General features: G+C 34.2%; 2 protein-coding genes across 2 annotated transcripts; both read right to left on the bottom strand.

The window, feature by feature from the left end:
• Positions 1-827, bottom strand: LOC120117554 (transcription factor bHLH146-like). The gene is made up of 2 exons (XM_039137817.1): positions 811-827; positions 1-640 (listed from the first exon to the last, which is right to left on the bottom strand). The coding sequence occupies exon 2, from the start codon at positions 619-621 to the stop codon at positions 49-51; it is 573 nt and encodes a 190-aa protein (XP_038993748.1). The 5' UTR covers positions 622-640; positions 811-827; the 3' UTR covers positions 1-48.
• Positions 828-4,231: 3,404 nt separating this feature from the next.
• Positions 4,232-9,980, bottom strand: LOC120117866 (villin-4-like). The gene is made up of 22 exons (XM_039138051.1): positions 9,852-9,980; positions 9,608-9,707; positions 9,254-9,322; positions 8,890-9,126; positions 8,620-8,797; positions 8,369-8,504; positions 8,118-8,280; positions 7,879-8,026; positions 7,643-7,743; positions 7,252-7,407; positions 6,978-7,046; positions 6,806-6,874; positions 6,567-6,704; positions 6,343-6,471; positions 5,993-6,140; positions 5,844-5,854; positions 5,572-5,712; positions 5,335-5,460; positions 5,191-5,253; positions 4,744-5,059; positions 4,459-4,670; positions 4,232-4,378 (listed from the first exon to the last, which is right to left on the bottom strand). The coding sequence occupies exons 1-22, from the start codon at positions 9,911-9,913 to the stop codon at positions 4,265-4,267; spliced, it is 2,886 nt and encodes a 961-aa protein (XP_038993982.1). The 5' UTR covers positions 9,914-9,980; the 3' UTR covers positions 4,232-4,264.
• Between the last annotated feature and the right edge of the window lie 10,770 nt (positions 9,981-20,750).

Here is a 20,750-nt window from a genome sequence, read left to right on the forward strand (position 1 = left end):
GTCAGTGGAGAAATTAAGTAAAGAAACTAAAGAAGAAATGATGACTAATTACGTCAACTGAAGCATGGATCTAAGAACATTCACCTGTAACTCAAGACATGTAACATAACTTCCCAACTCACTTAGCAATATTTCATCATCCACCATCATCTCACCACTCCCTCCTGGTATAAGCTTCCTCAGATACGTCAACCGCTCCTCCTCCTCCTCCTCGACGGCCGCTTCCGTTCCACTTCTTTTAGGATTTCCTTTCAGTTTCTTCGTCGCCGGCTCATGGTTTACTGGCATTTTAGTTCGGTGATCATCGTGATGAGCTAAATAACTTTGGGATTTTCCAGCATGGTTGTTATTGTTAACGTTTAGTCGAAGCCTGTGTTTCAAGGCATGGCTCCAAGCGAACCCTTCGGCTGATAATGCCAAGGCCATGTCGACTTCGTACCTCACCATCTTATCTATTTCTTTATTGACGCAACAGTCGAGCGTCGACGACAATTCCGGTTTACCGATGTTGGTTAGCGCATGAAGCAAGTAATTAAGGTATTTCGTTGCGAACCTCGCTTGCATTATCTTCCGGGGTTCCGTAGGATAAACACGTCTTCCTTCCTTCATGTATCCTTCCATCCCAAACAAATAACGCCACTGTTAACAAGAAGAAGAAGAATATGTAATTAATCAAAACACATAAGGTTAAAGAATAATGTTTGTATGGGAATTAAATGTACATGGTAATTATTAAACCAAAGATGTAAAGCCACTCGATTAACCCTAAAGTGGAGAGAGAGAGAAGAGGGTATTGTTTTTGTATTACCTTTTAACTGTGCTGTGGAGAAGAAAACAACTGGTTCTGGATGTCGTACAGATATGTAGGAGTATCTTATATTTATAAACAAAAGGACTGGTCCTTAGCCGATGTTTATAGACTTACATATGTGAGTTACAAATTATGTTGATTCATTACCATAAATAATTAAATATTAAAATATTATAAAATAAAATAGGTTTACGGCTGTGAGAAGTCATGTAATTTTGAGAAAAAAAATAATTTTTAATATCTAATTAAGTGTTAAAATGTAGAAAATTAGTTAATACAATTTTTAACTAATTGAAATCACCATTAATCTTCATAATACTTGTGTGATAATTCATATGTGAATGATGAAGTGGTGTTGGAGTTTAATTGATCATTCTCCCCGGGGAAATGTAGGGGACTCCTAACACTCTTTGAGTCAATAAAATAAAACAGCTGTCTGAGTTTAGGGTTCACTGCTTTACCAAACCTCTAAATAATTGGAGTGCTGGAAAATGAGAGAGCAAGGCCAAAACCGAGGAGCTGATTGCGGATGCTGAAGGTAAACACTTTGTTCTCCTTTCATATATATATATATATTTGTGTTGAAGTAAATCCAATATTAAGTTTGCCCATAATGCAAAGATATATATAATTAAATTTGATATTAATTAAATAGATAAATTAAATTGAAATATCATCTTATAATAAATTTATGTAATATTTAAACCGAAATATTTAATTAATAAATTAGATGTGACTGATTATATTAAGAATTAGTATAAAATGAGTAAGTGATAAGTCAAAATGGAGAGTGAATTACCAAATTAAAGGTTCATTGCGAAGGGAAAATCTTGGAAAGGGGAGGGTCCATGAGAGTTGAATAATGAGCACATGGTCTCACATGCTTGATTTTTTTTGCCTTTTTGCACCCTAACTCCTCTCTTCCCATGTGCACACTAACCTACAAACAACACTAAATAAATGCCCCTCACATGACTCTCTTCCTACTTTCCTCTCTTTTTCAATCCTCCAACTCTTTTACTGTACACCTCACAATATAAGATGCCTTATAATAAACTGTTATTTTAATCATATTTATATTCTTGTATCTTTTAGTTTTCCAAGACTCAACAAAAGTACTTAATGCCATTTTAATAGTTTCGAATGTTCAATAAAACTAGTTAATACTCCTCCTAAAGAAACAACAATTAATTGTTATGTCACAGTTCAATTAAAATTATTTGTATTATACATTCATTTATATGTTCTTCTTCAAATATTTATTGATCCTGTAAGATACGAAAGGAAAATTTTATCTTACCCAATAGATACAAATGAGGAATGAACTAGTTCTTACAGATGATGCTGTCACATTCGACGAGGACGGATGAGCATCATTAAATTAATTTATAAAACATTAAATTATAAAGTAATAAATGTATACTTATAAAGTAATAAACGTATAATTATTTAAATCTTGTCAATCAAGTCACCTGTCGTTAAATATTAACGGAGGAGATAACGTGACAATTAATAAAATTTGTATAATTACACATTTATTCCTCATTACTTACATATTCTATTAAATTGGTCCCAACTTTATTTAATTCAATAAATTTAATCCTTAATATGATAATGACATTTGTCATTGTGTAATTGGATTTTTTTAATATTTTTTATTTAATAAAATTTTCATCCAATCAAATGGTACCACATGTCACCAATTGAATGAATGGAAAATAAATTAAATCAATAACCGTTGCTAGTGGGGTTTGAATTTGGGATGCAAGCCGAAAAACTGAGCGCCCTAACCACTAAATTGGATCACTAAATTTGTCTAGTGTATATAACATAATCTATATAACTTATAATATAGTTAATGATAATAAATGACCTTATAAACACTCAAAAATGAAATAATTGAATAGTATGAAAATGTAAAATATATATAAACATATATTATAATTGATTAATAAATTATTATGTTTTATTTATATTTTAAATCACATTTAATGTAAAAAATTAAATAAAAGTGAATTTAATATGTTATAATTGAAATGTATCATTTGACATATTTTAAATTAATAAATTGTCTTCATTATTCTAATTTTATTGAACTGAAACGTATCATATCTCATATTTTAAAATATTATAATGTCGATCGGATTCTAATTTTATTTAACAACTCTATATTAAAATAGACTAATTCAATAAAGTTTCCCCTAAAATTTTCTTCAAATATATAATGAATAAATAATAAAATATAAAATTCTTACTCTAACCGAGATATAAACAAGTCAATGCATAAGTTAAAATGCTTACTACGATAAGCCCTCAACTATCAGGAAAATTCTAAGTCAACGAAACTCTTCGTTAGATTTCAATTATAATATATTTAAATTATTCTTATTTGTATTTTTTCATTAAAATGATTTAAAATATAAATAAATACATTCACATATTAACCAGTTATAGTATTTGTGTGTATATATATATATATATATATCATATTATTGTATTATTCAATTATTTAATGTTAGAGTTCTTATTAGGTCATTTTCCATTCTTTTTTTATTGCCATTAACTATATATATTATGTCGTGATATGTTTGTTATTTGAATGGTGTAGCCCAATGGTTGTGACATTTGCTTACTCTCCTCACGTCTTGGGTTCAAACCCCACTAGCAACAATTATTGATTCAATTTATTTTTTATTAATTCAATTGGTGACACGTGGCACTATTTGATCGGATAGAAAATTTATTAAATTAAATAAAAATATCCAATCACATAGTGACACATGTCACCATCTGATTGAGGATTAAATTTATTCAATTAATTAAAAGTTAGGACTCAATTAATAGAATGTGTAAGTAATGATGACTAATTGTGTAATTATAAATTTTTTATTAATTGCCACGCTATCTCCTCCATTAATATTTAGCAGCGGGTGGTTTGATTGACAAGATTTAAATAATTAGGTGACCTGATTGATAAAATTGAAAAATCGATGATTAAGATAAAAAGGGTAAATAGTTAGTTAATCAATGGTATAGTTTACCCTAAAACCAATGTTTTATAAATATTGTATTTTAATTAGATTACATTTAAATTTTTAATTAATTTATAATTATACGTTTAGTATTTTATAATTTAACGTTTTATAAATTAATTTAATGATATTAATCGTTAACTGTGCTCATCTACGCTCGACGAACGTTGTAGATTTTTTCACTTATTAGACACTGCTCTTTACACTTTTCATCCTTGGTTGTTAAATACTACCTAAATTATCAGCATTTGCAATCACCTAATATCGCTCTATAAAGACCAATTTTTTTTAAAAAAAATTAATGGGCTGTCTGGTCAAACCCCAGACCACAAAGAAAAAGAATTAGCAAGAGTTTGTTGATGGAAAGAAAGAATCTGTACAGATTTGCAAGCAAGTCTTCTTCCACCTGCAGCAAGGAGAGTTAGAACAGTTGAACTCCCATTTTGAGCTTGTTCTGTTTCCACTTTGGCAACTTATAGAATTCTGCCCTTTTCATCCCCAACTTCTCCTTGAACTCCGCAGATGACAGGTAAGTCTGCGTTATATCCATGTAAAAAAAATATAAGAAGCAACCATCATATAATGTATCAGCCAATACCATATTAGAATCGTTACCTCTCGCTTGGTCACATCTATTTCAGTGACGGGATCTTCTGATGTTGTTTTAAGACGCTCGTAAGGGTATATCGGAACACCTTCCTCGTCTCCATCGTCTTCGTTCTCACCCTCTTTTATACCTTCTTGTATAGAGAGGGATTCTAGTCTGCTGCTCCTGGAACTCTCCTTTGTGTTAGTCTCTGCTGTTGCTTTCGATGCTGCCGGGCTCGCTTCATCGTGACAGAAAATGTACGTTGATTTTGAGGTGCAAATATAACGTAAACTTTAAAGGAATACGCGTACCTTTCACGGTTCTAGGCATGAGAGACTCTCGAATTTTGGCACGATCGAAAGTTTGAGTAAGAGCTGCTATAGCTGCGGACTTTGTCCCTACCTCCTGTGTTCCGGATTTGGTATAGAGTTTTGAAACCATTGGGGGCGGAGTAGAAAAGTTCCTATCTTTAGGATTCTCGAAATTAGCTGCAAGTTTATTGAAGGCAGGAGACCTGCCCCTCACACGAGGTCGGTCGGGGCTGAAGGACACACTTCTCGAACGCTGCGGTTTTTCTGGCGTGCTAGATGACCTTCCTCCGAATGCGGTTACTCTCCGCTTGGGTTTCTAAGCATCGGACGATTGTTTTGTTAAGTGTATTACTAAATTGTTAAAAGAACAGAACGCTTACTATGATTATTAAAAACATGGCTACAGAGAAAGTTCAAGGGATTTGAAATAGTAAAATGAAGTCTTACATCTACCGGTGTTCCCCCATGTTTCATTATATCTAGTTTCCTTTGAAACGAGTTTCCATGCATCTACAAGCAAAGGTCAACACTTAAACTCTTGCAAAGTAGATCAACCATGTTCACTTTTCTTGCAGTAGCAAAGATACTTACATTGGACTTGGCAGCGTCCCATGTAAAAAAACGTGTGAAGAAGGGCGGCTCACTCCCTTCCATGACTACGTATATCGGAGTTTCACGAGATAGTTTTTCGAATAGAAAATCGTGCTCAATAAATTTCTGTTCATCAGAAGGAAAGGTAAGAGCACATATGGCAAAACCAACCGCTAACTATTCAAATTCCTGATAGATATTGAACTGACCAACCACTAGGAGTCTGTCCGGTCTTACCTTCCCGATTGTTAAGGCCTGTGATTTATTCTTGGTATCAACTTGTTGTCCCACCCAAACAAAGATATTTGAGTGACAATCTAGGATGAATATATCTTCAGTCATCAAATCATCCTGTGTGAAGTTATATATTTCTGTCACCTGCAAGAGAACTTCGGCTCAAACGGATGATGCAGATAAATTGCTAGCTATCAGAACCAACACACAATTAATAATTCAAACAATATAAAACATGGCCTGGGTTTAGAAAGTAGCTGAAAGTAGATACGCACCTTCAGAGTTCCTTCAGATTTGAGTGCAATTGGAAATTAACCAAGACAACGAAGAAAGATAGGGAATTAGAAACTAACATTTTTTGTTTCTCGAATCAAGAGACCATGAAACAAAACCTTATGTGACCGCTAGGGAGAGTAAACAATACCTTTTGAGAATGTGCATGAGAATAAATGAGGATCACCTTCAGGTACTCTTGAGATCTTTTCGCTTGGGTGTTCGGCTTTTCCTCCAAGCAATTCCCAGAACTGGTCGAACTCTGCTCCTTCCTTTTGTGGCCTGGTTTGTAACTCAGGCTGGAGATGTTAAAAGGATACCATGATACCAACAAAATGGAAAAAAGAGACCCAAACATTTTAGACATTAACATGAATGGAAACTTAACTAGCAGTTTCTAAAGTGATTCACAATATTTAATACATGTAAACACTCTGTCCCATTCTATCAAGCCTATATCGAGTGCTGATTAGGAAAGTTGCTTAAAAATATAAACCATACCTTTATTAGATCTAGTTGTCTCTCAACAAGGTCCTGGTCATCTGGGGAAGTCATGCTTCCATTCCATGTGAAGACAGTGGTACCACTATGTAGTATGTAACAGTAGGAGGAGTTCAAGGACGATGCGACCTGATAGATCAAAGTCACAAAAAATCGGCTCTACCAAGATTATACTAGTTTTGAATTCTGAAGAAAAATATAGCAGATGAGAAGTTGAAACATACTGCTTCAACTTGTATAGCCTGCATATTCTCAGGTCCTGAACCCTGAACTCGAAACAGTGCAAGACCATCTTCTGTGTATGTATCATCCGGGATTCCCTTCTCGGCAATGTGATTCTTGTATCCATCACTAAGACCACCCTGATGAATGTTAATAATTGAACTAGCCATTAGAGAAAACCTCCATATAAGTATGAGTACTCATCATTGTAGTGAATTTTACAAATCAAAGTTCCTCGAACCTTGAACATGATAAAGCTCTGGAAGATCAAAAAGAATAGGAGGGATTCACTTCCTTCATGGATACAAGCCTGATAATCAGTTAAGATTGCATGAGAAGAAAAATAGAAAGGAATGGAAACGACATGTTCAAAAAAAAAAAGGAAAGTAGTGCTCTAGATAAAATAAAACTACTTGGGCAACCATGAACTTCATCGATTCAACCATTTTGTTTGCCATAGAAATGGCAGAAGCTCTTTCTTTCTGTCATTAAACAAAAAGAAACATAATCAATGAAATAAGAACTAAACCAAACAAGCAGAAACAGAATGGTGATCTCTAATGCAGTATTCTAACATTGCCAAAGCTATTTCTTGAAGACGGTACAGATGAAAGCATTATGGCAATCAACAATTACGTGAATCGAAAGCAAAAAAAAAAAAAAAACTGTCGAAGAATCGTTAATCACCTCAATGCTCTGCTTCCCGAACCATGTTCCTATAAGATGCTCTTCTTTGTCGTCTCCAGAATAAGAATATTGAAAAATATAACAGTCCCCGCTGTAAAATTTTGACTGATTTTCAGCTGAAAGGAGAACTTTGTCCTCGCCATTCACACGCCAAACCTGTGTAGCCAAGTCAATGTTATCATCAGGAAACTGGAGTAAACTCAAGGTCAATCTGCTGCATAGATTATGCCCACAGCATGGAGAGAAGAGCTTCACCGCTACTCGATCCAATCAGAGTTAGCATATAATGCACACACATACATAGAGAGAGATGTGTCTGCAAATGTAGTTTTCCTCAAGCCATATACCCTTCAACATTGATTACACTTCAAGTTCAGTTCCTTTAATATACCTGCAACTGTCCGGTGCAATCAATATGTTCTTCGGGTTCTTCTTTCACAGGATCAACTTTTAGAAGACCCTTGACATTCAACCCCTGGCGTTGTAAAAGAGCTACAAAAACCATTATTGATATATTAATGGCACATTTTCAAGTGATTGCTTGATAGTAAAAATGGTAAAAAAAAATCTCAAGGAAAATTCATACTGCAAACATAGCAACATTGAAACGATATTTCAATCACTAACCAGCAACTTTGCCTCTACCATCCTCGGTAACAGTAGCATTAGTGGTCTGGGGCCAGGAGTCGAACTTTGACCGAAATATAACAGTCTCAAAGCCCTCAATTACACGAATTAAGTGGGATTTCGATCGATTGGAACCTTGGATCAACTCCTATTTAATTTCATGAGCAATTTAAAAGAAGTGAATGATAAATTCAAATAAAAGTTAGGTCCAAACCACACCAGAAAGAACTTGGTATTACCTCAGCTGCTTTACTTGCAGTCTTTCTTTCATCTAGAGAAGTACTTCTTCCCATCCATACATAGACTTCTAGCCCACAATCCAAAATATAGCATTTATCTGTGGCTAACAATTCTCTTTTTAGGAAATCAGCCTCAACAGGCTCTGCCTTCCCCTTCTCGACACTTGACAATCAAACATAATCTAATGAGAACTTTTTTCGATTTACTAACGATAGTTCCAAAAATACACACACACACACAGTATATTTACCTTAGTAGCTTTTTGGTTGGAAGAGAATCGGTAGTCGTGTCTTCATCACGAGCACTCTTCCTAAGAAGTGGAGCATAGCCACCAAATAATGCCCAAAATTCTCCACTGGCAGCATCAGCCATCAACTTTCCATCCTCTGCATAGAGAAATTAGAATGAAATCATTATTCAAAAACAAATAACCACTTCTCACTTCGTTCATCTTATCCTTCTCGTTTTTAGTGATCCAATCGGTTCGTTTACTTTACTCACCAATGGAAGCTATTTCGCATTTCCCATCATGGTAATTATCTCTAATGTATTGGGCAACTCCTAGTGCTTTTGCTCTCTCTTGAATGGACGTATTGGAACCATTAAATTGAAAGATTTTGGGCTTGGTATCCAGTATAAAGATGTTATCATGGTTGAGTGTGGATCGAGCAAAAGGAACCTGCCACAATACATGTCAATAACTTCAGTTAAATCACATCCCCAAACGATAATCATCAGTCCTTAAAAGATCAATGAGATCTAAAGACTCGCCTCGTTTATACGGACAATATGTTTCCCTTTGCAAACAAGCAAACGTGTCTTATATTCACTTTCCTCAACATGTTTGAATCCAGTTGCAATTCCACCTTCCTGGGGCATGATACATGGCTTGAAAAGAGAAAGAAACTTATCGGACTCATTCCCCTGCACTTCACGATATTGAAGTGCACGCCCCCCAAGAGCAGCATCAAGTTCAATAGTTTTGACTGCAGCAGCACCTGCTTCATCCTATGTTAAACGACTCAGGTCAAGAAATTGGTCTAAAGCTTTTTTCTTTAGCTCAAATCCAATCTATTACTTGCTGAAAATGCTAAGAGTTGAACAAGAAATCAAGATTTTTGGCAACAATGTTTACCTGGGATGTATCTTTACCAAGCCAGTAGTGGATTTCATGACGTAAAACGCCGGTTTTCGAGGCAAATGTCTGCACCAACAATAGTAGTATTACAGATGATAATGCATCTTGGACACTATAACTGGAAATGAAACTACTGCATCATCCGAATTCTGTCCCCCAAATAATCGTGTGACATGTGCAGATACTCGTTTTTGGTTATTAACTTTTCTGGAAATACAATTCCATGCAGATCGGTCCATAACAATACTCCTTAGCAAAGCTAAGTAGTTCTTGACTGAGGAGTTATCCTGCACGGAATAATAACAAAAAACGAGTATCTGCAACATGTAAAAAAACCAATTTGATACTTGCCTTCAAAATAATATAGGAGTCACCAGTGAAAAACTTTCCATATGATGATGTTGGAAGGGAAACAGGGCATGATTTTTCAATGCACCAGATTTCAAGCCCACTGCATACTGTGTTAAGGAAAACAACTCATTCAAAACCTGGCACACAACAAGATTTAAACGACAGTACTTGTGATACTTGCTAACTTCTTCAAATTTAATGATTTGATACATGAAATGCCGTAAGTTTCTGAAGAGAAGGATACGCTTTCTGCCCAGCTCCTTGGAAAGCTGGGTCTACATTTCTCATGGAAACCGCTAGACTCATTGTGAAGCTTTAAACATAATGATTTTGTCCTTCTAAGTCTTAAGCTGGAGGCCAAAAATATTATATCTAACCTGAAACATAATTAGCAGCATCAAATGAGTATGATATGGATAATGTCGAGTATAAATGATCATAAAATAAAAAAACATAACAAGATTGCACGTGAAAATCTGTCAACAGGAAAGATCACGAGTAGAAGAGGAGAAATTTCACTAATGTCGAAAATGTAAGAAGCTATTGGAGGATTTGCGTCTAATCAAACTCAAATGAACTAATTTCTAATCCTAATTTCTAATATCTATTTATTTGGCATACAAAATCTAATCAAATTAGGTTTTTTACTCTAGACTTCAATAGTAAAAATATACTTATGTACAGATTCTACGTGTGCAATAAGATCCATATCAAACAAGTTGCATCATACACTTTTCAAATTGGATCAACTGAAAATTAGATCACACTCCACACCATGTATAAGTAAATTATTGCAGCAAGGGAATCTAAAGAAAAGAGGGAACAACACACTCCCACACAATGTTCACGGTATTGTTATGGAAAAATGTGATCATATTAATAGCACAAAAATCAAACAAAGAGATGACAGAATCTGAATTACTAAGACTAAGTATTACTAATAACCCAGACATGGATCCAAATGCAATTACATAACTTATGACAAATTCGTAAGTATAATCAACAATAAATAACAGATGCTTTTTTAATGAAAACATTTAATATGGAAAGAGGGTATTAAAAAGGGACATTACCTTTATTTATGATCTTTTAATTGGTTTTACAGATACAAGCTGTCGTTGATGGTGATCTCAGAATTTTGGTTTCGTAAGAACATAGTGCTGCTTTTTTGTTTTTAATTAAATATATTTTTTAATTGATTAAAGAAATTAATGGAAGAAGTGAAAACAATTACTAATTTAGTAAAAACATTGGCCCGAGAATGGCTAGCTTCAGGTGGAGAAAATAGAAAAGGCCAGTCCCCAAGAAAATTAAGGTGGGGCTTGATGCCAGCCCCTTGTGTTTCTCTCCTTATTTATAATTCACAAATCCAATAAGTCCTTTTCTAGAAATTGTTCGGTTTTTATTTTATTTATTTATTTTTATAAATTTCTTTGTTTTTAATTAAATTTTATTCTATTATAATTTAAGTAAATATGTATAGATATTTATAAAATAATACCACCCTGATACATTATAATTGGCTTAATTTTTTTTCCTAACATCGTTAGAAGTTAGAAGTAAAATTTTTGACAGAATAATACTTTATGTATTAGAATGGGATAAAAAAAATAAATGTTTAAAATTTTTATATTTTAAGGGTTAAAATTGTATATCAAACCTAAAAGATAGCCAGCCTTTGACCCACGGTTTCATTAATTCCATTTGAAGAACATATCTCAGTGTATGGAGCATTGAAGTTCAAAACCTATCCTCCCCAAAATTTTATTCCCACACATGGATGGACCGAGGTGGCGGGATTTATGTTCGAAAACTTAAAGTTCTTATATATTTTAGGATGATGCCGTCACGTTTGACGAGCACGAATATTTTACAAATATAATTTAATTAATTTTAATAAATTAATTAAAAGTTATGATCAAATTAATAGAATGTGTAAGTAATGAGGATAAAATGTGTAATTATACAAATTTTATTAGCTACCACGTCATCGCCTTCGTTAGTATTTAACGGCATGCGGCTTGATTGACAATATTTAAATAGTTATATGACTTGATTGATAAAATTGAAAAATCAATGGTTGAAGTAAAAGGGGTAAATAGTTATGTCATAACCATTTTTTTTTGTAAAACAATTAAATATTATTTTTAAAAACAATTATGACTTTAAATTGAAAAAAATGAGTGATTTTGAATTGATTTGAATTAAATTAAAAATGGAGTCGCCATCGACCTTTGGGTTAGGTAGGTCGAATACCTAAAAACGTCTTTTAAAACAATTTTAAGAAAAAATCATTTTTTTAGACAAAATTCGGTATGCGTTACCAAAGATTCATTTAAATGGATTCGGAAGTCGGTTACGCGTGGGGAAGGATTAGCACCCCACAGCGCCCAAAATTGGTACTGTGTCGCTTACACATTGTCATAATGGTGGAAATTACAAATCGAATATAAAGTTAATTTATGATCCATTTATCGAACATTAATTAATTTGCTTCGAATTATTTAATTAGAGAAAATTCTTTAACTCGAAAGGAAATCTTGAAATTAGCAATCCTCCATCGGGAAAACTAACTCGAACTATTTCTCACTCGTAAAAGAATATTCTACCATTGATTATGTTAAAAATACAAATCGAGTATAATTAAAAACAATGTTTACATACGAATAAATTGATTAACTGAAAACGTGAATTGAATACAAATTAAAAATTTTGAAATTTACATTCACATAAAATAAAGTAAATTGTCATTTAAAATAACACACATTGCATCGTTTGAATAAATTAATTAGTAAAATATACTCGACTTGTTGCAAGTTCCTATGTCGTTAAAATGCCGTATCGGATCGTACCACTTCGACCAAGTGGTACTTTCCACGCCCATTCTACGCATACGTGTTCTTGAAAATATAATCGAATATTTCTTACATAGATAAAGATATAATGAAAATAAATGTAATTGGAAATACAAAATAAAATATTTACATTAAATGAAATTGAAAACATTATTTACATAATCCAAATAATTAACTAATGAGTAAAATACACATCCATACATAAATGTCTAAAAATAAATTAGTAAATATTACAAACCAAAATAAATATAAAACATTTAAGGGGCTAAAATAATATAAACAGAAACTTAGGAGGCTAAACAGCAAAAAAACAGAAAGTTAATGGACCAAAATAGCACTAACCGAAATTTAAAGGACTAAATATAAAATAAAATAATTTAGAGCCTATATCACAAACATTAAACAGTCAAATACTAGAAGTGAAAATAACCCAAAAGTAAAGCTTATGACTAAATTGAAATTTCACAGAAACATGGAGGATCAAAAAGTAATTAAATAAAATGTCAGATAGTGACCAAAATAGAACATTTGCCAATATGATGGCTGAATTCAAACATCCACAAAATGTCACAACACAAGAACTTAGGACTAGAATGAAACTATTACAAACATAATGTCCAAAAGTCAAATATTCACAAAAATGACATAACATACATTAATAGGACTAAAATAAAATATTTAAAAATGGGATGGCCAGATTCGAATATCAAAGAAACATACATGAAATATTAAATCAGTGGCTAAGATGTAACATTTATAAATATTGAAACCAGAACCAAATATAAACCAAAAAATGTTATAATACCTAGGATAGTGACTAAAATGTAAGATACATAAATATCATATCCAAATTCGAACGTTCACAAAAATAAGCAACACACAAAACCCGTGACTAAATTGAAATAATTATAAATATTGGGACCAAAGTCACATATAACCAGAATAGCATAACAAGTAATAGCAGGACTAAAATGTAAGGAAGGAAAAATAAAGGCTCGAAATCAAATAATATATAACTTCATTATATGGCTTAATAATTATATTACAAAGCGCGGGGGACTAAACGTGTAGTTAATCCACACGCTGATAACACGCACCCTGGCCCCTCTAAACGACGTCGTTTTGAACAGTGCCAAAACGGCACCGTTCTGGCCCGCGTACTTAAGCCCAAAACGAGGCTTCAACCCTCATCTCCCTCATTTGCCTCTCTATTCAGCCAAAACAGAGAAGGGAGAGATTAGAAATCTCTCAACCCCTCCTCGCCGGGGAGGGGAAACATGGCGGAGCTCGCGGTGGCGAGCGGCAGCGCACGGCGGCGCCGGTGACCGGAGGGAGTCAAAGTGACCCCCAAAATGATCATCTCCTCTCCCTATACTAGAAAAAACGCCTTACTCGACCTAAAACCAACCCTAAATCCCTAGATCTAGGTAGTTACCTTCGAAGGAAACAAAAAGCACGGTGACCTTCAAGCTTCCACGGCCTCAAACCACGGTGAGATACCTCTCTCTCTATTTTTATTTCATTTTTGTTGTAGTTTCGAATAGGTTTTGATTTTTCTTCAAACCGATTCTTTCCTCTTTTTTTTTCACCACCCGAATGACTCCCTCTTCATTGCATGTATCCCTTCTTTTTGTTGTGGTTGCTGAATGATGATGTCTAGAACTTAGGGGAATTATGGGTTGATTTGGTAGCTGGTGAAATCCTGAACTTTCGGGATTTAATTTGTTTTTAAATGGGTTCACTGTTGATGATATATATATTTTTTGATTGGTTTTGCTGTTCTTCACTGTTAATAGATTGATGGAGGGACCTTCGGTCACTGTGGATGCAGGCAGTCGGCGTCAGAGGCTGTCGGCGAGGGGACGCTCGGCTGAGAAGCTGGAACGTCAAGCGGCGGCTGGAGCTATTTTAGGGTTTCAAACCCTAAGCTCTGCGTGATCTGGACCGTTGGATGGGTCCAGATCCAACGGCCAGAAATGAGGCGGCTGGAACATTTAGGGTTTGAAACCCTAATCTGTTTTAGGGTTTGAAACCCTAATCTGATGGGTTGGGTTGTCTGGGTCAACAGTGGGCTTGATGTAATGGGTTAGCTGATAGTGGGCTTGCATTATATTGGGCTTTGGCCTGCAAAAATTGTAATATGTAATTAATAAACATAATAATAAAAAATAATAATAATAATAAAATAACGATAAAAAACCCGGACAAAAACGGGTGTCTACAGCTGCCCCTCTTTGCACATTCTTGTGTTAATAAGAATAGGGCAAAGATGATAAGACAACACGTTTTTGTCTGGTTCTCTTCCATTTATACATAGAAATTGGATAATATTGGTTGTTGGGGATGACACTGCTCATACGTGATGAAGAGTTTGGGTCGTCTAAAAGTGACACGGCTCCTACGTGATGAGGAGATCTGGTCTGGGGATGACACGGCTCATACGTGATGAAGAGTTCTGGCCATCTAAAGGTGATAACATGGTTCCTACGTGACGAGGACGGCTGGTTATCTATGGTTGACACGGCTCCTACGTGATGAGGAGATCTGGTCTGGGGATGACACGGCTCATACGTGATGAAGAGTTCTGGCCATCTAAAGGTGATAACACGGTTCCTACGTGACGAGGATGGCTGGTTATCTCTAGGATAATGGTTTCAAAGGAGACCAACTCAAAGATGTGTTTCAATAGAAACAAACTCAAAGATTGGATTTTGATAAAAATTGTCTCAAGGGAGACGAAATTCGTTTCAAGAGAAACGATCTCAAAGATATTTGCTTTATTTCAAGTGAAATAAACTCAAAGATAAGTTTTTCCAAAGCAACTGTCTCGAACGAGACAAATTCGTTTCAAAGGAACAACCCAAAGACGGCGTTTAAAGGGAATTGTCTCAACCGAGACAAAATTTGTTTTTTAAGGGAAACGTTCTCAAAGATCGGTGTTTCATGAGAAATTGGCTCAAATGAGACAAAATTCATTTCAAGAGAAACGATCTCAAAGATGTTTATTTTGTTTCAAGGGAAACAGATTCAAAGATGGTAAATTTTGTTTCCAAAGAAATAAACTCAAAGATTTTTCTCAAAGACTGTCTCGAGAGACACAAAATTTTGTTTCCAAAGAAAGAGATTCAATGATTTTTTTTTTTGAAAAGACATTGTCATAAGAGACAAAACTTTGTTTTTCAGAAAATTGTATCTTAGTGAGACAAAATTTTGTTTCCAAAGAAACAGACTCAGATTTTTCTTCAAAAGAAACTGTTTTAAGGGATAAAACTTTGTTTCCAGAGAAACAAACTCAAAGATGATCTTGTTTTAAGAGAAAATGTTTCAAGAGACAAAATTCGTTTGAAGGGAAACGACTCAAAGATGTCATTGAAAGGAAACTGTCTCATGCGAGACAAAATTTGTTTTAATAGAAACGATATCAAATGTGGGTATTTTCAAAAGAAGTTGTCTAAACGATCTCAAAGGTGGGTATTTTCAAAAGAAGTTGTCTCGAGAGACAAAATTTTGTTTCAAAGGAAACAAACTCAGAGATTTTTTTCTCAAAAGAAATTGTCTTTAAGAGAGACAAAATTTTGTTTCCAAAGAAACAAACTCAAAGATTTTTGTTTCAAAAGAAATTATCTTAAGAGAGACAAAATTTTGTTTCCAAAGAAACAAACTCAAAGATTTTTGTTTCAAAAGAAACTATCTTAAGAGAGACAAAATTTTGTTTCCAAAGAAACAAACTCAAAGATTTTTGTTTCAAAAGAAATTATCTTAAAAGAGACAAAATTTTGTTTCCAAAGAAACAAACTCAAAGATTTTTGTTTCAAAAGAAACAATCTCAAAGATTTTTTCACAAAATTGTCTCAAGAGAGACAAAACTTTGTTTCAAAGTAAATAGACTCAAAGATTTTTTCAAACGAAACAACTCACAGATTTTTATTCCAAAGGAACAAACTCCAAGATTTTTATTCAAAAGGAACAAACTCAAAGATTTTTTCAAGAGGAACAAACTCAAAGATTTTTTCAAGAGGAACAAACTCAAAGATTTTTTCCTCAAAAGAAATTGTCTTTAAGAGATAAAAAAAATCGTTTTAAAAGATTCAAATATTGTCGATTTTGTTTATATGGAAATAATCTCAAAGGTGTTTTCAAAAGTGTTTATTTTGTTTCAAATGAAACAATTTCAGGACTTGTTTAAAGGGGAAACTGTCTCGTGCGAGACAAATCAACTTTGAAAATCTCAAGTGATATTAATTTTGCTTTAAGTACAACAACCTTGAAATTTGTATTATGAGAGAAAATGATGTCTCAAGCGAGACAAAATTTGCTTTAAGATACAGTCTCAAATGAGACAAAATTTGTTTTTAGAGAAATTGTCTCAAGCGAGACAAAGTTTGAGAAAACGATCTCAAGTGAGACAAAAATTTTGTTTTGAAATAGATACGATCTCAAATGAGATCAACTTTGTTTAATGCGAAACAAATTCAAAATTTGGATCTCAAAGGAAAAAAATGTCTCAAATGAGACGAAATTTGTTTTGAAATAAATTGCCTCAAGCGAGACAAAATTTGTTTTTAGAAAAATCTCAAAGTTTGTGGAAAATGTCTCAAGCGAGACATAATTTGTTTTAAAGAGAAAGTTGTCTCAAGCGAGACAAAATTTGTTTTTAAGAAAACTGTCTCTAGTGAGACGACACTTTGTTTTTTTAATAAGATAATCTCAAGAGCTCATAGTCTGTCTATTGATTCCTGCATGTTGAGGAAACGTCTTCAGAAGATCTGATTGTTGACTTCAGGAAACCAAATATGTGGATTGCATTGTTCTTTCAAGTTGAAAACATCTGGTTATTTCAGAGCTCTTATTTCCTGAAAAGATCAGAATGATGCATTTTTTACTAACTATCTTGGATGTTATGATAGATGTCAATATGAAATTTATTTGATTGATTTTTTTTGAATTTGTCCTCAAGTGAGGAGAAAAATGTCTTTAATACACATGATGATAAATGTTTGATGCAAATTTATGTATCATGTATGTATGTGTATGTATGTATGTATGTGTTCTCAATCTGGAAGGAGAATTGTTGCGAGAGCAGTCTTCACTCTATCATTGATTCAATTTGTCTGTATTTCCACCAATGTGTACTCTTACAAACCTTGACCTGAAACCATTTGTTTATTCCATCAAATTTTGCCCTAAAATTTAGCTTCTCTTGCCCCAGCTTCGATCTTGAGCTTCAGATAGATATTTTTTTGAATTCCAAAATACACCTCCAAAGAGATTATCTTGTTTGAAAATGTTTTTCTTCTTCTTTTATTTTCAAAAGTCTGAAAATATCCATAGTTTTGAAAAATGTTTAATCAAAAGTTTTGAAAATATTGCTCCTTTCAAGGTTTCACAATTGACAAATCATAGGACAAGAGTTCATTGGATATCAAAGAATTAATTACTCTTTTAATCCTTCAATAAATTATAGCTATTTGACAAGTGTCAAGATCAATGCTATCTTTGAGAGATGGTTAAGTAAGGAAGGATAAAAAGTCTCAAGTGGTTATTTGGTCAAAAGTATAGTGTTCTCATTTATTTGATGTTCTCTGATCTGATGGAGCAGCTTCTGTACTCAGTTATTGGAAGTGTTCTCTGACTCCCAACTCTCATGTTCTCATTCATGTTGTGTGATGCCTCATCAAGGGATTTGAGCAATCGTCTCCTATGTAATAATCTTCATATTCGAGCCGCCCTTTCAGGTTTTCAACTCGAATCCTACTTTGGTTTCAAGACGTTACTCAGAATTTTACGTCTTTAACCCCCCTTTGTTATTTTTCTCTATCATGCATTAAAGATTTTAGAAAACTTTTTTTTGTTTTTTTTGAAAATAAAAGATTAATCCTGACGGACGGGATGAAATATGAAGATAGTCTCTTCTGTTTAGAAATCTATGTATGATTAGAATGGACTTTTAAGGCACGTAATGTAGGCCATGGTTCAAGGTTATGAAAGAAAGGGATAAAAGGCCCAAACAAGTGTTTAAAGGTGATTGAACCAAGGATCAATTAACTCTGATGCCTTCAATCTTGTCTTGCTCAATTTGGATCTACTCGCATGTCTTTCTCTTGATGTTTTATGATCTTCGAGTCAAGTGATTCTAGAGTGATTGTGTTTGATTAATCTCACGGTTTGAAGCTCAATGCGTCATTTGAGTCAGGAGACTCTTTGTCTGTGTTCTTTGTCCTCTTTTTGTTCTTTGCTTTTTCTTTGATTTTTGCTTTGATTTTTCTTTGTTTTTGCTTTGATTTTTTTCTCTCTGCTCTTTGTTTTTTTTCTTTGCTCTTTTCTCTTTTATTTTTCTTTGTTTTTGATTGGATCTTCGCACTTGATGTTTGGTTCACTTTTCAGTATCTCATCTGGATCAATGTATTTACTCATGCGCAGATTTCCTCCAACTTGCCCCCCCAGTGTGGAGGGTGATCCTTGGTTAGGGTTGAATCAGAAGAAAATATCATTCAGGCTCAAATGGGGACACAAGGGATATATTTTCTCCTTTTGTGAAGGGATAAAGAAAGAAAGCCGTTCATCATCTCATACACAGAAGTCCTTGCAGAAGAGGTATCCCCAGGGGATAGATTTTCAGGATTAATTTTTATTTAAATGAAAACAGTAATTAATGCATGATAGAATTATTTTGAATGAATTCTATTTTTCTCTTCGCTTCTTGCTCTCAACATGTCTCAATTGCTCATGCTCGTCTTCAGAAAATTGATGCGAGATGCCCCACACTGTGTCTTCTTTGTAGGAAGGTTTATGTTCAATTGAACATCTTGTACTCAATGTCTGTAGGTTTTATTGGTAGAAAATGTTGGCTTTACGTCTAAGAAGACGATGGTGGCTTTATTGGCTCAAAGAAAGGTATGAGTATGACTTTTGTGTCTCAAAAAATAAATACAGTGTTTCAAGGTGGAAAGAATATTTCAAGGTCTCAAAGAGATAGAATGTCAAAAATTGGTTATTTGGTAGTGACCAGGAATTATTTCGGATAAAAATTGAGAGATTTTATTTTGGGTTTAGACAGAATAAAATAGGTCTAATCTTGCCATATGTCAAAAATCTATAATTCTTGAAGAATTAAAAGAATATGTAATTCATTCGATACTCAAAGAACTAAAGATTAAAATTTGTTCAATTATTTAACCTTAGAAGGTAACATCATTTTAGTCATCAAAGATTAAAAATATTTAAGTAAATATTGAAGAAAGAACAAAAACGAGTTCAAACAAAACAATCTCTATGGATGCAAGTGGTTGATGCAATGACTTCTCTGGCTTAGTATTAGGATACCCCTGAATAAAACATATTATGGATTTTGTGCTTTAGTGTCTTGCAGTTGTCCGTGGTATGCCCCGAGCTCCCAACATGATAGCTGCATATGGCGTTAATATCATGGCCTTCAGGATATGGGGTCTCTCTTGGTTTGGATTGAACTGGAGTCACATGGTTCCTCTCAACTAGCATTGGGAGCAATTCCTCATATGTCATTGGGATTGGATTGATGCGACGGAATGTCTTATGAGGTTTGGTCCCCAGATTAGCTAGATAAGATCCTTCAATGTTAATCTCATCTCTTTCCTCTTTGTCGGAAAGACTAGTGCCTCCTATCTGGCCATTCTTGACTGCTCTTTCGATCATTTCTCCACACATGACAATGTCAGAGAAACTCTTAGTGGCAACCCCTATCATGTAGTCGATATATGGAGACTTCAATGTATCGATGAATAGAGTGATGAACTCTTTTTTAGTCATTGGTGGATGCACTTGAGATGCAATATCCCTCCATCGTTGTGCGTACTGTCGAAAGCTCTCATAATTCTTCATCCCCATATTCTGAAGCATTGTTCGATCGGGGGCCATATCAATCATGTGCTTGTATTGGCCCAAAGAAGCACTAGCCAAATCCCTCCAGGAGCGAACTTGAGAACGACTCAGTTGGTGGTACCACCTTGAAGCGGGTCCAATCAAACTGTCTTGAAAGCAGTGGATCAACATCTGATCATTGTTAGTGTATCCAGTCATCTTTCGAATAAACATCGTGAGGTGGGCATTGGGGCAACTAGTTCCCTTGTACTTTTCAAACTCGGGCATCTTGAATTTGGGCGGGAGCACCAAGTCGGGAACTAGTACTAGTTCTGTTGCCTCCATCCCGTTGTGAGAGGTTTGTCCTCTCATTCCCTGAAATGTCTCTCTGCACCACTGTTTCAAATTCTCTGGGATCTCGTTCTTGGCTCTTCTCGTCGCTTGGTGACTAG

This window comes from Hibiscus syriacus, unplaced genomic scaffold, assembly GCF_006381635.1.
Source record: "Hibiscus syriacus cultivar Baekdansim isolate YM2019G1 unplaced genomic scaffold, ASM638163v2 tig00110321_pilon, whole genome shotgun sequence".
NCBI lineage: Eukaryota > Viridiplantae > Streptophyta > Magnoliopsida > Malvales > Malvaceae > Hibiscus > Hibiscus syriacus.

Coding starts and splice junctions, on each gene's coding strand:
- LOC120117866 (XM_039138051.1), bottom strand. CDS start 9,913: ATGAGTCTAGCGGTTTCCATGAGAAATGTAGACCCAGCTTTCCAAGGA. Junction 9,708..9,851: donor CAAGGAGCTGGGCAGAAAGC/GTATCCTTCTCT, acceptor CACAGTATGCAG/TGGGCTTGAAATCTGGTGCA. Junction 5,254..5,334: donor GGGACGCTGCCAAGTCCAAT/GTAAGTATCTTT, acceptor CTTTGCTTGTAG/ATGCATGGAAACTCGTTTCA.
- LOC120117554 (XM_039137817.1), bottom strand. CDS start 621: ATGGAAGGATACATGAAGGAAGGAAGACGTGTTTATCCTACGGAACCC.